Source organism: Bombyx mori, chromosome 24 (assembly GCF_030269925.1).
Source record: "Bombyx mori chromosome 24, ASM3026992v2".
Lineage (NCBI taxonomy): Eukaryota > Metazoa > Arthropoda > Insecta > Lepidoptera > Bombycidae > Bombyx > Bombyx mori.
Window position 1 is genome coordinate 3,218,156 of NC_085130.1, and position 17,157 is coordinate 3,235,312.

The following is a 17,157-nucleotide window of genomic DNA, read 5'->3' on the forward strand; positions in this document are numbered from 1 at the left end:
AGTTTTTTTTTTTTTTTTTTTTTTTTTTTCCTACCTATGCTGATGATAGCCTTGAGAGGCTATTTCAGCTTCACCCTAACGTTTGTAGGTGAGCTCGCGGGGCTCAACCGGAGAGTTGCTAACACTGACCCTAGCAAGAGCAGTGCTTCGCAGAATCTACCACCGGATCGGAAACGCGACCCACTGAGAAGATCCGGCGAGAAACTCAGTGGGCTGTGTCTATGGGTTAGTTCGCTCGTCGAGCCCTTCGTCGCAAGCGACGGGTTCGACGAGGACGGTGACCGGTGCTTGTGGTGCCTAAAAGCACCGTTAATGGATCAGGAGGATCCGTAATGACGTGCTTTGGGCGACGTCGACGGTTTACCATTCGGTCTACTGGGTCGGGTATGTAATTTCCAGCGGCTACGATGAGAGGGTTCTCATGTCGTGCCGCCTTCTCAAAATGGCGCAGCGATGCCGACTGTAGATACTTACTGACAGAGTCAAGCTCCAGGTCATCGTGGAGATCCACGTTCCTCAGGAACCATGGTGCTCCGACGGCTATCCTGCAGAATCGGGATTGAATAACCTGAAGGGGCTTCAAGTTGGTGCGGGCTGCGTGAGCGAACACTACGCTTGCATACGTCATAACGGGGCGTATGCAAGTTTTGTAGAGACGAAGCAGTTCTGTGTTATGTAATCTATAAAAAATAAGGACTTTTTGGCGGGAACGCGAGGAGTGAAGTTGTGTGATTTCTTTTATTTTGTCTATTTAGTGTTTCTTCAGGTTTAAATGTATAATGACGGTGGTTTATTAGCTGTATAATATCTGTGAAAGTGCACAAATGTGGGAAAATTAAACAAAGCCGCTGGACGTAACTTCTCGGGTTCCTCCAAAAAGACCAGAAGAGAAAGAATAAATGACCACAATGACTGAGATTATAATATTTCATCCTATATCATCTCATTTCACTCCACATTATAATTTTTCATAAAATTAGGAATATAAATTAAAATAAAACATGACTTAAAGGTCTTAGTTACCAGGGCATAAAATGCCTTAAATATATTTTAGTTTTTTGGTGCGTTCGAATTCATTAGTAGCTAGTTGGAGGTACACCCAAGCTTTTGTCATAGTACCGTCTGTGTTTTTACGATATATTCCTACCTTTTTTCCCTACCTATTCGCTGGTACCCTAAGAAGCTAATCCAGCGTCAACCAAATGGGTAGGTGAGCTCACGGGCTCAACCTGAGAGAATTTGCTAACACTAGCCCTAGCAAGAGCAGTGCTTCGCTGAATCTATCACCGGATCGGAATCGCGACCCACTGAGAAGATCCGGCGAAAAACTTAGTCTACCATATCTATAGCGTAGGTATTTTAGAACTGTTTTTTGTTTTTTTTTTTAAATCAAGCTTAGCAAAGGCAATTTTGCTTCCAAACTTCTAGTGAGCGTTCGAAGCAGAATAAATTTAATTACGCAAAAACCCAGTTCCGACTTTAGAATCTATCTAGCTTAGATTTATTAACTTCTAATTACGTTACAAGTAGTCTTATTAGAGCTGCGGAGTTGGATGGAGGGAGAGCTGTGAAAAAATTGAATTAAAGTTTGTTGAGAACAAAATGGTCGGAACTTATTTATTTATTACTAAAATATTTTGTATATCAGGAATGTGGACAAGATAGGATCATAATATCAAATTACATTATTATTTTTGCAACGTTTCGGTCTTTTATTATTAGACCTTCATCAGGCATCTGAAAATTACACATATTGATAACTAATATTATGGTTACCCTATCTTGTCCATATTCCTGAGATACAAAATATTTTATTAATAATTATGGACGATAATATTTATTTATTACACTTCATGTAAAACTTACATTGGCGGACTTAATGCCTAAGGCATTCTCTACCAGCCAACCAAAGGCAGTAGGTAATCTCTATATTTATATATAAAAATGAATTGCTGTTCGTTAGTCTCGCTAAAACTCGAGAACGGCTGGACCGGTGTGGCTAATGTTGGTCTTGAATTGTTTGTCGAAGTCCAGAAAAGGTTTAAAAAGTAGATACATATGAAAATGCTCGGAATTAAATAAAAATAACAATTTTGTTTTTCCTTTGATGTGTCCCCCGTCGGACGGATTCCTTTTGTTTGTTTTAAGTTTATTTTATACAAAAGTTTAGGTATTTTATTTATCGATTGAGGCACTACGAAGTCTGCCGGGTCAGCTAGTATTATTATCGTTTTTACGTGACCAGAAGGTACGGATGGATTGGAAGCCCGCACGGGTAGGTACCACTATCCAGCCCGTGACTGCTGTAAAGCAGTAATGCGTTTTGGCTTGAATGATCCAATCGTTCTACTATAAAACTGAGATTCATGTCGTAAATTTAATGGTGGTATTTACGTTACTGATGTCAACGGGCTTCTGTAACCACTTAACGCCAGATGGACTGTAAGCTAGTTCATCTGATTACACAAAAAAAATTACATCAGTTAACTTCCGAATTGAGGAAATAGGAAAACAGGGAACTGGGAAGGGAAATAGTAATGATGATAATAATAACGAAAACGGATCTCCAATTGAAACAATTATTTCATTATCACATATAATCAATATATTCTATTTAATACAATTTACATTACAAACAACACTGCAGTTTAACAATTATATATATATAAATATACTTTGTATCTTTTCTGATGAAATGCGAAATTGTAAACATAACATATTATATACTTACAAATGGCTCTTTAAATTGATTAATTAAGTATTAGCGTTTTAGCGTAACGACAAATTATTTTTAGCGTAAATAAAAATTATTATTGTGCATTTATAAAGTTTAATCTTGCCTTTGTTTTACTTGTACAATTTCCGGAATTTGATTACTGTTTAGTAGACAGACATAGGCTTATGCAGTTTCGAGAATAAATCATCGAAATTCGAATGATAAATCATGGTCACCCGAGTTAGTTTGAAGTCGTCGTGGCCTAAAGGATAAGACGTCCGGTGCATTCGTGTTGAGCGATGCAACGGTGTTCGAATCCCGCAGACGGGTACCAATTTTTCTAATGAAATACGTACTTAACAGGTGTTCACGATTGACTTCCACGGTGAAGGGATAACATCGTGTAATAAAAATCAAACCCGCAAAATTATAATTTGCGTAGTTACTGGTGCTAGAACCTCTTGTGAGTCCGCACGGGTAGGTACCACCACCCCGCCTATTTCTGCCGTGAAGCAGCAATGCGTTTCGGTTTGAAAGGTAGGGCAGCCGTTGTAACTATACTGAGACTTTAGAACTTATATCTCAAAGTGGGTGGCGCATTTACGTTGTAGATGTCTATGGGCTTCAGTAACCACTTAACATCAGGTGGGCCGTGAGTTCGTCCACCCATCTAAGCAATAAAAAAAAACACATTTATCATAGTTTAAAAAAAGGATGTGTTTGTAATACATTACAAATTTTACTGCTCCAAGAGGTACCCTGAATAACTATTTAAATAAACCAAACATTTTGTCGATTTTAATTTAAGATAAAACTGTTTGTTGTCGAAATATAAATTTAGCATTGTTTATTTTTTATTTTTAGGACCATTTGCAGAGAAATAAACAGTGGTGATAGGGCGTGTTGTGAGCTCGCACGGATCAGCACTAACGTCCAGCCTATGTCTGCCACGAAGCAGTAATGCGTTTCAGTCTGAAGGGTGGGACTGTCATTGTACTAACTATAAAATTAAGACATAGAATTCGTGTTTCAAGATGGGTGGCGGCATTTATTTTGTTGATGTCCACGGGCTCCGGTAACCACTTAACAACAGGCGTGCCGTAACCACGCTCATCAACCGAAGCAATTATTATTATTATTATGTATTTTCATTTCATCAGAGCAAAATAAATCAAAAACATCGAAGACAATTTTTGGAATATTAAAAAAAAAACCTATTTTTGATTAAATCAATTAGTTTATAATTTCACATTGAAATAAAGCTCGACTTTTTTCTGTTAGTTTTCTAATTTAATTTTTATAATTATTAAATTTATATTATAAAAAAAATAATAATAAAAATGGCAACAATTCGTATTTTAGAATTTGTACATACTAGTTTCTTTTTCATATTTTTTTTTTACATTATTTACATATTCATTTAGTAACAATTTTCTTTTTTACAATCCTAAATATTTTTTGTTGTCGTATCGTGTGCGTGTAAAATCTAAAAAAAAAAACATTACTTATTATTTTCAATTACTTAAATAAACCCTTGCCTACATAATCTTAATTAATTTAAATACAAAACAAAATTAATTTGTAATCTAGATTATAGTAACATGCGTTGGTGATTCCATTCTGACTATTTTATACCAGAGAGAGAGAGATAAAGAAAGAGATATTTCCTTCTTTTTTTATGATTGAAATTTTACTGGTGGCCCAAAAGCCTTTCTAGTTTCACCAGGACAGGTGGAAACCAGGACAGGTGGTCTACGTCATCCGAGCATTGATTGTTAAAATTAAAATACTCTAACAGTCTCTCAGGCAATTTTTTAAAGACTAATTTTAACCCATTGAATGCCGTGTAGGTCACCGGTGCCTTACGCGGCCCACTGAAGTTATTATATCGAATTTAGTTACTAAGCGCCTGGATTACCTAACTTTGCCTTCTTTTGTTGAAGTGAAACTTCTAATGCGACTTCCAACAAGGTTGCGCTAAACGTTTAACATGGCATAGAAAGAGACAGAGCGAGAGTGAATGCGTGGTACTCAAGTACTACAAGGTAGATCTTCAAGATGCTGTACATTCTAGGACGCCACTGTACTCCGAGTCGCCGAAAGAGTTCCTGGAAGGCGGAACCGATGGGAGAATCACGTACGGGACCTGGAAATGCCCTGACGAGTTGGCGTTGGAGATCGAGGAATGGAAGCAATTTAAACAAAATCTTGAAACGCTATTGTTGATTCTAATTGTATCGTTTATATGTCGATGCTACGTAAAACGAACTGAGAGCTGCTTTATTAAGTTAACTATTCGATTACTGATGCCCGCGAACAAATCGTCGACGGTGATGTAAAAAAAAATAGTAAAAATCTTTAGAAAAACCCTTCATTAACCTAATTTCCTTCAGTTGCCACTTACCGTAGGGTGGGCTGTATGTTCGTCTAAACTAAAAAAATATTCTTACCTCGTACAAAGTTTTTGATACTACTGTTCCTTCAGTCTTTTATAACGTTAGATGTTCGGATTTTTTTTGTTCTACATTAAACTCTATCGAATTGACGTTAATTTTACTTACAAATTAAATTTAAAAAATGTTTCTGGCAGCTTCTATACTATTAGGCCTTTTGAAGAGAGAAAACTGAAACTTTTTTAATTACGCAGCGCAATAAAAAAATAAATGGACGCCATCTGTTTCAATTATAAACTATAAACTAAATAGTTAAATTATATTCATTATTAATTATACAAAATAATTTATGTTATTGTTAAATTAAAAATAATTGTTATTCTTTAGGAAACAAATTCTTGTTTGTTACTTTTTTTTTTGTGAAACAATTAAAAAAATCACTAAAAAAAGCGTTTTATAAAATAAAAAAAACTCAAATTTACGATCACGACACCACAGTAAGTACATTCATGAACACTCGTTTCATATAATTTAAACTCAGTTCAATTGTTCTCATTAAATCACTAGCACACTTAAAACTCATTTGCATTGTTTTGCGCATTGTCAATTTTTCACTTAATAACACAATAACACTATTTAATAATCTCGTTTTCATTGTGCACTAAACGCATAGTGTCAACTCATTTTCATTTTGCACTAAGCGCATAGTGTCAACTCATTTTCATTTTGCACTAAACGTATGTGTCAACTCGTTTATATTGTTCACTTCCGTCAAGTCTTATATTCACTATATTGCCAAATTAGTTTTTCTTCGCTTCAGTCTTTCGTTGTTAATTTTAAATGCTCTAAATTTGTTTCTGGTGATTTTGTTGAGCTAGTCTTGTTATCACACGGCGTCTGTACCGGAGAATTTACTGCGAACAAGATATTCATTTACGTTAAGTGAACTTTCAAATGTCATATTGCAATTCTCAATTGCATTGTTATAAAGAACGTTTTGCTTTTTAAGCCCTTTTTTATTGCTTAGATGGGTGAACGAACTCACGGCACTTGGTGCTGAGTGGTTATCCGGGCCCATAGACATCTACAATGTAAATGCCACTATCGATCTTGAGACATGAGTTCAAAACTCAGTTTCATAGTACAACACTTGTTCCACCTATCAAACCGAAATGCATTACTGCTTCACGGCAGAAGTAGGCTTGGTAGTAGTACCCACAAAATGCCTGTAACTATGCAAGCTATAATGAACACAATAAATCATAGTTAAACGTTGATGTAATAGAAAAATGTATACATACCATTTATCCTACTTTTCAAATGTGGTAACGTATTGGTTCGGTCCACGCCTTTGCTATAATAAACGGTGTTGTCCGTGTTAAATCTAACCGGGGGCGAGTTGGAACAGCTCCTGGAGTCCTGGGTCATCAGGGACCTTGGCTCCAAGTGGTATCTCGGCTCCAAATTCGGCATCTGCGTCAGATTGAGGGGATTCCTGCTGCTGTTACTGTATATCGTTGGAGGGGGGGTCGCGTATAGTTCGGGAGGCATTAGCTGTTCAGCTGGTAACTGAAAAGAAGGAAGGCCGAGTCAAACAAGTCGATGTGTTACGTGAAATTAGTTGAATTGTATTTTGATTCGGGTTATAGTTTACCTAGTTGTCCTAAATTTTTATATGCTTATTATTGGTCAATTCAACGGTAAACAAAACTGTATATGTTGGCGGTAGATAACCTTGCCAGCCATGTTTATTTACAGGACCGGAAAGTAGTCCACTCTTTTTAGGCCAAATTAGGTGAATATCTCGAAAAATCGACATACCCAGTAAAACTATTCTCAAAATTCACATATAATTGGGTAGTCGCAAGTTTTAAAGTTAGGAGTCAAAGGTCACAAAATCGATATTTTTCAAATTTTTTGCAGTGAGCTCATCTACACGTCAAGGAGAAGCTGAAATAACCTCTCAAGGCTATCAGCATAAGTAGGAGAGAAAAAAAATCAGCTCGAGAAAATCAAATAAGAGAAAGTGAAATCGAAACTCGTTTTTTTCTGTTTTAAATATCGCGCAAAATTTGAGTAGCTCCTTGAAGAATTAAACAGTTGATTTAGGATCTCCGGACAGAATCAAATGCTTTCAAGAAAAACAGTTTACAAAATGCGCGTCGTCTTTCATATTTACTTAACTACTACTCAAAATAAGCCAGAGTGTATTATTAGAGTGAAAAATTTTTTTATTTTATTTTGTCTGCCAGCTAGGCAATGTCTGCCAGCTAGTTATGCTAGTCTGCCAGCTCGGGCAATAAAAAAAAAGTTGTTACCCCTTTTTCTTGTCATAAAAAAAAATGTTTTTCGAGATTCCGATCTGGTATTGGATTCTGCCAATTACCGCTCATGCTAGAATCAGTGTTAGCAAGCTCTTTCAGCTTTAGTCCGATGGCTGGACGAGCTCACAGCCCACCTGGTGTTAAATGGTTACTGGAGCCCATAGACATCTGCAACGTAAATACGCCACCCACTTTGAGATATAAGTTCTAAGGGTTCTAAGGGCTCAGTATAGTTACAGCGGCTGCCCCACTCTTCAAACCGAAACGCATTACTGCTTCACGACAGAAATAGACAGGGTACCTACCTGTGCGGACTCACAAGAGGTCTCTCCACCAGTAATTACGCAAATTATTATTTTGCGTAGTAATTAGTAATTTTGCGTTAGTAAAAGTTACGTTACTAGTTACTAGTCGCAGTTAAGTTACTAGTCACTTACCAGGCCAGTAGTATTCAGCGGCAAAGCATTCTTATATTTCAACCAATCTTCGTAAACCTTATCGTACTGTCTATGACAATCGTTTGGTCCAACATTCGATAAATGTAGACTGCTCATCGGCCCCAGACTCTGTATGCTTGGCCCCAAATTCGGCATTGGAGCCAAAGTTGGTGCATACGTGGGCCGTCTATAATCGATTGGGCGAACTTGTATGTACTGGTTGCATTGGTCCAGATTGTGGTCGTAGAATCTGTCGCAGTTCGTTTGAAGATCGTATTTGTCTGGCGTTTTCGAAATGAGAGGCCTTATAGAGCTGTAGTCAGTGGTGGAGGATTTATTTGAACAGCTGTCACTAATTTTTCCATCCAGTGGTATTATATCTGGATTTTTGTCTGCAATTAAAATTCTTTAGTTAGTTTAAATCATCCAAAATTTCATTACAATTGGTTTGATGTCTATGAATTCTGGTTAAATTAAGACAAGCGGTCTAATGCAATCCAAAATGGTACATCTATGACTCTGTTAGATTCTGCTCTGAAAATATTATCAAGATCACTACGAAAAGAAACCATTACACTTTGATTATGTTGGATTGAATTCGAGATTTTGAAACAAAAAAATAATAATTATGTATTTGTCTGATTTAACTGATTCTTGGAACTTGTAGACATTACAACGTGAACGCCACCATCCATCTTGAGACATGAGGTCTGAGCCTCAAATGTATACTGTACTCAAAATATGTGTACTGTAGTCGTCGTGGCCTAAAAGATAAGACCTCCGGTGCATTCGTGTTGAAGCGATGCACCGGTGTTCGAATCCCGCAGGCGGGTACCAATTTTTTTAATGAAATACGTACTCAACAAATGTTCACGATTGACTTCTATGGTAAAGAAATAACATCGTGTAATAAAAGTGAAACCCGCAAAATTATAATTTGCGTAATTACTGGTGGTAGGACCTGTTGTGAGTCCGCGCGGGTAGGTACCACCGCTCTGCCTATTTCTGCCGTGAAGCAGCAATGCGTTTCGGTTTGAAGGGTGGGGCAGCCGTTGTAACTATACTGAGACCTTACAACTTATATCTCAAGGTGGGTGGCGCATTTACGTTGTAGATGTCTATGGGCTCCAGTAACCACTTAACATCAGGTGGGCTATGAGCTCGTCCACCCATCTAAGCAATAAAAAAAAAAAACGTAAATAAGCAAACTTTTATTTTTTGCTAGTTAGATTTTTATGTTACACAATGCTATTCCTTCATCTTGGAAGTTATTCTTGAAAACGTGTCAAGTACGTATATCATTAGAAAAATTGGTACCGGACTACGGGATTTCAATAATGACACAGTACTTTCCATTCCCATCATTTAGATTATAACAATTTTTGATTGAATGATGATGCAGTATTGCATTGCAATAAGTTTTACTGGTCGTAAAACCTCTTGTGAGTCCGCGCGGGTAGGTACCACCACCCTACCTATTTCTGCCGTGAAGCAGTAATGCGTTTCGGTTTGAAGGGTGGGGCAGCCGCTCTAACTATACTTGAGACCTTAGAACTTATATCGCAGGGTGGGTGGCGCATTTACATCGTAGATGTCTATAGGCTCCATTAACCACTTAACACCAGGTGGACTGTCAGCTCGTTCACCCATCTAAGAAATAAAAAAAAGTTGCCTCTACAAGAAAAGTCAAGAAACCAAAATAGCTTGGGACTCGAATAGCCATCCAATTTTATTGTTTTCATAAAGAGTTTGGAATCCTTTGAAACATATTCTTACCTATACTATCAACGCTTTCAGATTCCTTGGTGCTGGTTAGTGGTATATTCAAGGTCTCGTCCTGTTGCCGCTTGTCTTTCTCACTTTTACCTGAGATAGATTAATGTATCTTTAATTATTTATCTTGGTAAGTTAATGTATGTGTAATGGCTAATTGGGTCTTTATCAACTGCTAGTTTTTCATTGCCAAAATTAATAGGAAGGATAGCGGTAATAGATTATTTGCATGTAATTATAATTATCCGGGAAAATTCACATACGATAGTTTGGCCCGTAACAAGGATTTCCTGTACTATGAGAAACAGACGTACGTATATACGTTCATATATATATATATATATATATATATATATATATATATATATATATATATATATATATATATATATATATATATATATATACATAGATATTCAATAGAGATACAGAACAAAAAAACTTGTTCATAACACGAATGTTTGCCCGAAATGGGAATCGAACAATATTGCAATATCTCTGCTTAAAATTTTAGAATGAATTAGTTGAAAGCACAGACTTTGGTAGAACATTAAGGAAAAGGACAAGTCAACAGAGAGTTATACGGTTTTTTTATCAGTATTCATTATGAACGTATTAAGTATAGGGTAGTGTTAACAATAATTGCCAATTTGCGTTAACTATCGGGGATCAAAATAATGTGGTTAATTTAAAAATACAGATTCCATTACGCGGTGTTCATATCGTGAGGAAAGTAGAAGGTCAACTAATTTGTTCCGGACCTTAATAGTTTTGAACAACATTTTCACTTAAGTTAGAAGTACATTTAGAAATCTAGCAGGCATATCGAAGGAAGTATACTTTAAAAGATTCAGCCCTGGGTTCTTTGTCATATTATGGAGGAGATTAGCTCCCAAACAAGATTTGGTAAGAGATGGAGAGATAGAAAGCATCTATAAATTTCTAATTATTAACCCGAGAGAATTTATAAGATTCACTCTTCCATTTTTTATTTCTACATCTATTTTTTTTACACGTATCCCGAAGTATTTCTCCCGAACTATTTCTCCCGAACTCTTAGATTTTATTGTGCAATCCTTGTTCAATGTTGAACTATTGCATCGGTTCCAAAAATGACCAGAGTCAATCTAAATAGAAAAAAAATTTTAAGATCTTCATAAACCAATGTTTTAAAGTGTTTTAAAACCATCAAAAAATTATACAATTGTGTTTAATAAATTGAAACTAACATTAAGAATGATTCGAGCGAATATGGCTTCCAATCTTCAGACTTACCTTCCTTCTTCTGACAGTATCGGCAGCAGAACACCGCGGCTGACAAAGCCGTCATCGCAGCGATCAGACCTACCGCCGCTAATACTATTATCAATACTGTGGTAAGTTCAACTTTAACTGGTACTTGTGCTGAAACAAATGGGCCGATCAATCATTGTACCCATAAGGCGATTCGGTTCCGATATAAGTAATCATCTTCAGTCTTTTAGAGGCATAAATGGGCACATTAAATCCCACCGACTGAAATAACCTCTCCGTGGTTAGGTTATCCGTGGATAGCTTCCCCTTGAAACTGAAGTCTTTCATGGAGGAAATGCCCATAATCTTCACGCTGGGCAGGCGTGTTGGAAAACGCAGAGACACAGCTCTTTTTGTGGATGAGGAGAGCCGAAGACGGGGCTCAGTGGTGTGGATTGGGAGAGGCCTATGTCCAGCAGTGGACGAGTGTGGGCTGATGATGATGATGAAACTGAAGTGTATGGTATCGTAATAGGTGGAACGATAGGAGGTAAGATTTTTGAGTATGCTAAGCTCTAGAGACTTGCTTTGCCTATTTCTGCCGAGAAATAATCAAACGATGCGGTTCGAAGGGTAGGACAGTCGCTAATCTTTGTTTTTATTTTTTATTGCTTAGATGTGTGGACGAGCTCACAGCCCACCTGGTGATAAGTGGTTACTGGAGCCCATAGACATCTAGAATGTAAATGTGTCACCCCCCTTGAGATATAAGTTCTAAGGTCTCAAGTATAGTTACAACACTAGGCCTAGAACATAAAAAAATCAATAAATCATAAAAGTCTTTATTTGTTATAGACAAATTGATTAAATTTTATCAATTTGTACTTTCTGAAAGTTTACAAAATCCTTCATTAAATATAAAATATAGGTTAGGTAATATGTTACTGCCATCTATAGGAGCAATTAGAAACTAATCGAAGCGAAGCCATCTAGTGGCCAACGCCCTGTAAATTTTTTTGTTGAACGTTTGAGTTGCTTATCTGTAATTAGTTTATGTGTATTATCTATGCCTGTTGCGAAAAAAATCTCACTGTGAAAATACTTTGCTAACCCGTATGTCTTTGTGGGTACTTCAGTAAGTTCGAACTCAACGACAATGGCTCGCTAGATCCTTTTCGATTAAACGCTTTTATGGCAACTCCTAAAGCGTTGCCGGCTGGCAACCCCGACACTTCGAATTCTGGTTCTTCCCCCGTCATATTGCGGAGCAGTAAGCCGGTTGCCATGTCGAATATCTGTTGAAAATAATAAAAAAAATTGTTTTTCTGTTTCGTACCGAGGATTTGAAATCAGTAATATTTTGATTAATTTTCTCTAGTCATGGGCATAACTAAAAATACTTTAATAAGTATTTAAAAGTAATTTAATAAGAAATTAGTATTTTACTTACTTGTAACAGAAAGTATTGTCGAAGGCCGCCGTCGTGTCCCGGCGTGCAGTTCAGTGTCAAAGAGTCGTATGTTACATTCGTGATTTCGCATGCTTTAGGTGCCGATGGTTTGTCTATGGAGAAACATTATCTCTATATATAAAAATGAATTGTTGTTCCTTAGTCTCACTAAAATTCGAGAACGGCTGGACCGGTTTGGCTAATGTTGGTCTTGAATTGTTTGTCGAAGTCCAGAAAAGGTTTAAAAAGTAGATACATATGAAAATGCTTGGAATTAAATAAAAATAACAATTTTGTTTTTCCTTTCATGTGTCCCCCGTCGGACGGATTCCTTTTGTTTGTTTTAAGTTTATTTTATACAAAAGTTTAGGTCTTTTATTTATCGATTGAGGCACTACAAAGTCTGCCGTGTCAGCTAGTTATTAATAAAATTTTACTGTCACCGGCTTTTAGATGCGCTTCAGCGAGCAAAGTCTGTGTTTATAATGAATGCTGATATCTCACTTACCAGCTGGAAGTATGTGGAATAGACATGGCTTCGCCTGTCCTCCCACCATGTTAGATCCTGAGCATTGAACCCAGCCGTAGTCCGAAGACGTGTTCACCATGTAGAGATACGTTCCTGTGAAACAGTACAGTACGTCAAGCACGAAAATCTACCGAAAGCTCATTGAACCAAAAGAGACAGCAATTTAAAGATTAGGAAATTTTCTGGTATATTAATGCTCATCATGGCACTCGAATCCCAATATCGATAATTGCACCATAATGATAAGATACCAATGTTACGATTCTATGCTGATTCTCTTCACCACTGAAGAAGTACTTCTGAAACCAGAGATGTTGGAAGGTTTTGTACGTACCAGGCAGGTTCTGAGCTGTCGTCATGGCTGTGGTGGAGAGCTCGTGTTTGCTGTGAGCAGAACTGTTGAACCACCAGTGGTACCTTATGGAATCCTGGTAGAGAAAATACCGATAAAATAGCTTTTTTTTATAAACAAGATAGCAGGGTCATTGTCATGTCATCTCAGCCTGTCCACTGTCCACTGCTGAACATAGGTTTCTCCAACTGAACTCCAGTGCATTTTGATTTTGGAAAGCATCAGACAAAAGGCTTTCGTCGTCGTATGTGACCGAATCATGGGTTGACGGTCCGTCCCCGAAGAACCCTGGGTGACTAATCCATTATAGGTCCCAACAGGTTGTGTTAACTGAGACACTACTGGTAGTTTGGCGTAAAGCAATTTACTTTAAAAACAAAAATTGTTTCTCCTACTTAAGCTGGGTAATCAAGGGGCTTATGCCAGCTTAACCGGACGAGTAGGTGAGCTCACGGGGCGCTAATCTGACGTTGCTAGCACTAGCCCTAGCAAGAGTAGTGCTTTTCAGAATCTACCACCGGTTCGGAAATGCGATCTACTGAGAAGATCCGGCGAGAGACTCAATGGGCTGTGTCTGTGGGTTAATTTCCTCGCCGAGCCCTTCGTCGCAACCGAAGGGTACGGCGAGGACGATGACCAGTGCTTGCGGTACCTAAAAGTACCGATAGTGGATCGGGAGGATCCGACTGTTTACCACTCGTTCCGCAGGATCGGGTATGCAATTAATTCAAAATATCATTTCCCTTACATATGTTTTGGGAACACACATCGATAGCGCATAATTTTACCACTAACGCCATCTATTGGAGGCGTTCAAATATATTCACCAGTATTTAAAGTATATGAGGGTAGGTATAGCCTCCTAACTATATCTAACGCGATGCAGTCATTCGTCTCGTCGAAACAAATCTAGGAAGAACTTAAGTTCTACGTTCAAGTGAAAATCTTTTATGAATCGCAAATCTAATTATCAATGTTTATCAAAACAATGGATTCCATTAAGCGGGTTAAGAGTTGAAATATAATAGCGTGTTTGAAGGTCGGTAGGTAAAACAAATATGGCGTCGATTAGTCTTTGTAATTGCTCTGTGTGTTTATAATTGAAATGTATTTGAATGTGAACCATTATGAACTAGTTCTCGTATATAGTTTAGAGCTTGGCTTATAACATTAAGTTAGGATTGTGGGTCACTATATTTGATACTTGAATTCACCCTTATGATTAAAATCGGTTTGTGCGCCAATTTTTTTTTTTGAAAGCAAGGAGACTAACGAATTTGATTTCAAACAGCCACGTAAAGTATTTGTAGCAATCATTAGATTTTTTTTCAAATACAATGATAAATAGACAGCAAAATCTATTTTTTACTGGTGGTAGGACCTCTTGTGAGTCCGCGCGGGTGGGTACCACCACCCTGCCAATTTCTGCCGTGAAGCAGTAATGCGTTTCAGTTTGAAGGGTGGGGCAGCCGTCGTTACTATACTTGAGACCTTAGAACTTGTATCTCAAGGTGGGTGGCGCATTTACGTTGTGGATGTCTATGGGCTCCAGTAACCACTTAACATCAGGTGGGCTGTGAGCTCGTCCACCCATCTAAGCAACAAAAAAAAAGAGTAAGGTTGTTTTATTAATCGTCATAACGGCATTGGCATCACACGTAGGCTTTCTATATATCTGTGTGCTCTTCCACCACTAATGACCTATAATTTTAATTATAATAATAAAATTATCGTAAGTGTGAAACCATTTATGTTACTTTATTGGTGGTAGGACATCTTGTGACCCGCGCTGTTAAGTACCACCACGTTGCCTATTTTTGCCGTGAAGCAGTAATGCATTTCGATTAAAGGTTGGAGCAGTAAAACTGAAACATTAGAACTCATATCTCAAGATGAGTGACAGCATTTACGTTGTTGATGTCTAAGGACTCAGTAGACTCCCGAACTCGTCCAGCCATCTAAGCAATAAAAATAAACTAGATGATGACAGAGCTTCGCTCGGTTTTTTTTTTATAACGCCATCTTGTTGTGTGTCTTTAAAGCGGTTAGTTGCCTTCAATTAAGAAAAATAGTATTATTATTCGCCAATAGATGTCGGGAAGAGTTGATTATTGAAAAAACGAATAAAACAACATTTTCTAAAAATAAATCGTAGCTAGATCGATTTATCGCCCCCGAAATCCCCTGTATACTATATTTTATGAAAATCGTTGGAGCCGTTTCCGAGATTCAGATTATATACATATATATTAATATACAAGAATTGCTCGTTTAAAGGTATTAGATAAGATAAGATAAGATAACAATGTCTTAAAGGGGTCATTTTAAGTGCTTCAGCTCTATCAAACAATTTAGAGTAAGTAACACTTGATACCTAGTCTTCTTAAAAAAGCCTTAAAAAGCTCCGATAACTCATGTATTTTTGTTTAGTATTATTTTTTACGTCATCCTAATGCCAATGTCCGTGTTACACAATCTTTTTTAAATAGGGCACGAGAATTGTAGAATTTAAAAGAAGAATCAATTCGGTTAAAGACAGCACCGAAACGCGAATGATCAGAAATGTAACAACGTCTTTTTGTTTCACCGTTTGATTGCATTAAGCAAAAAAGAACCAATAACGAAAATTTAAAACAAAAAAAATTCAATAAGAACAAACAATTTTGTTTTTTTTTTACTGTGTCGCTGTCAACAATTGACAGTTTAAAATAAATAAATAAATAAATATTTACTAACAATCACGCCACGTTAACTGGTCCCGTGATAAGTTCGTAAATAACTTGTGTTACAGGTACCAGATAACGGAAATAAATGTAAGATTTTTTATTATACACATACATTTATTTAATATACATCCATAACCCTGGAAAAGACATTTATATTCTTCCCTTGGCGGGATTCGAACCCGCGACCCCCTTGTGTAGTGACCATGTCACTTACCACTACACCAGACGGCCGTAGCGGTTGCAAATTTGCTTCTTACTTAAAAGGGGTATAGGCTTGACAGTCGAATCTAAGCTTTATATTAAAAAGATAAACGAAACGACGTAATACTATATCGAGGGGTCAAGGGCTATTTAAGCGATATTACGCTTAATACGCAACATTTATCCTTGTAATTAAAGGTGCGTTTTATTTGGGTATTACCATCAACAGTTCGATGTTTTTAATACGCTTTTATTAGCTTCAGACGTATGTACGTAACGGAATCTTTGAACATGATTTTGATCCCCTTCAAAAGTCGGACTAACTCGAATTTTCGCATACTTATTAAGAACCGATGAATATTCAATATTAAATAAAAAAATAATAAAATTAAAATTCAATTTTTTAGTTATATTTTCTATAAAAGCGTATTTTTTATAGTTTTTTTTTTAAATTTTTTTTTTTTTTAATTGAACTTCTATTAGCTTTGCTCCATTAAATTTTTCAAATTTCCAACTTTAAATGGCTCTCCTGTTAAGTTGTAAAACCATCCCTTATACTAAATAGCCTTCACCCCTCGATATGTACCGAGAAAACGGTGTCGACAATGACAACACAAAAAAACAATTGTGCTTCGTTTTGCTTTAAACCATCCAGTCGAAAAGTACGCAAATGTATTTCCGACGTTAATGAAAGCATCCGTTGAGGCGGAAACTCTGGAAATTGTTACAATTAAAAAAAAAATTAATGCCGGGTGTGTTTTTGTTACGGAAACAAACCGCGTACCTTTGTAGTTGTTTTAAACGGTTTTCTGCTTTCGACTGAACATTAACGTTTTTTTTTCTCTATTAGACGCATAGATACTGGTGGTATCATTAATGTCAACAAATAAGAAACAATTTTCTATTGCATATATATTTCTGGAATATTAGCGAAAAATACCTAGTCAGGTCATAAATTCTGTCACATGTTTAATGTAAAATAATTGAAACAAGTTTATTCATTATGTAACCATTCATATACCA

At 36.8% G+C, this 17,157-nt stretch overlaps 1 protein-coding gene across 1 annotated transcript in view; it reads right to left on the reverse strand.

The window, feature by feature from the left end:
* Nucleotides 1-2,579: 2,579 nt before the first annotated feature.
* Nucleotides 2,580-17,157, reverse strand: part of LOC105842638 (nephrin) — a 435,127-nt gene continuing 420,549 nt past the window's right edge. The window contains exons 14-22 of the mRNA XM_038020059.2: nt 13,190-13,283; nt 12,835-12,948; nt 12,327-12,439; nt 11,988-12,171; nt 10,919-11,047; nt 9,647-9,736; nt 7,871-8,262; nt 6,411-6,678; nt 2,580-6,023 (exon numbers count right to left, since the gene is read on the reverse strand). Of these exons, the coding sequence (XP_037875987.1) occupies nt 5,926-6,023; nt 6,411-6,678; nt 7,871-8,262; nt 9,647-9,736; nt 10,919-11,047; nt 11,988-12,171; nt 12,327-12,439; nt 12,835-12,948; nt 13,190-13,283 (1,482 nt within the window). The 3' untranslated portion in view covers nt 2,580-5,925. The remainder of the gene's footprint in view (nt 6,024-6,410; nt 6,679-7,870; nt 8,263-9,646; nt 9,737-10,918; nt 11,048-11,987; nt 12,172-12,326; nt 12,440-12,834; nt 12,949-13,189; nt 13,284-17,157) is intronic.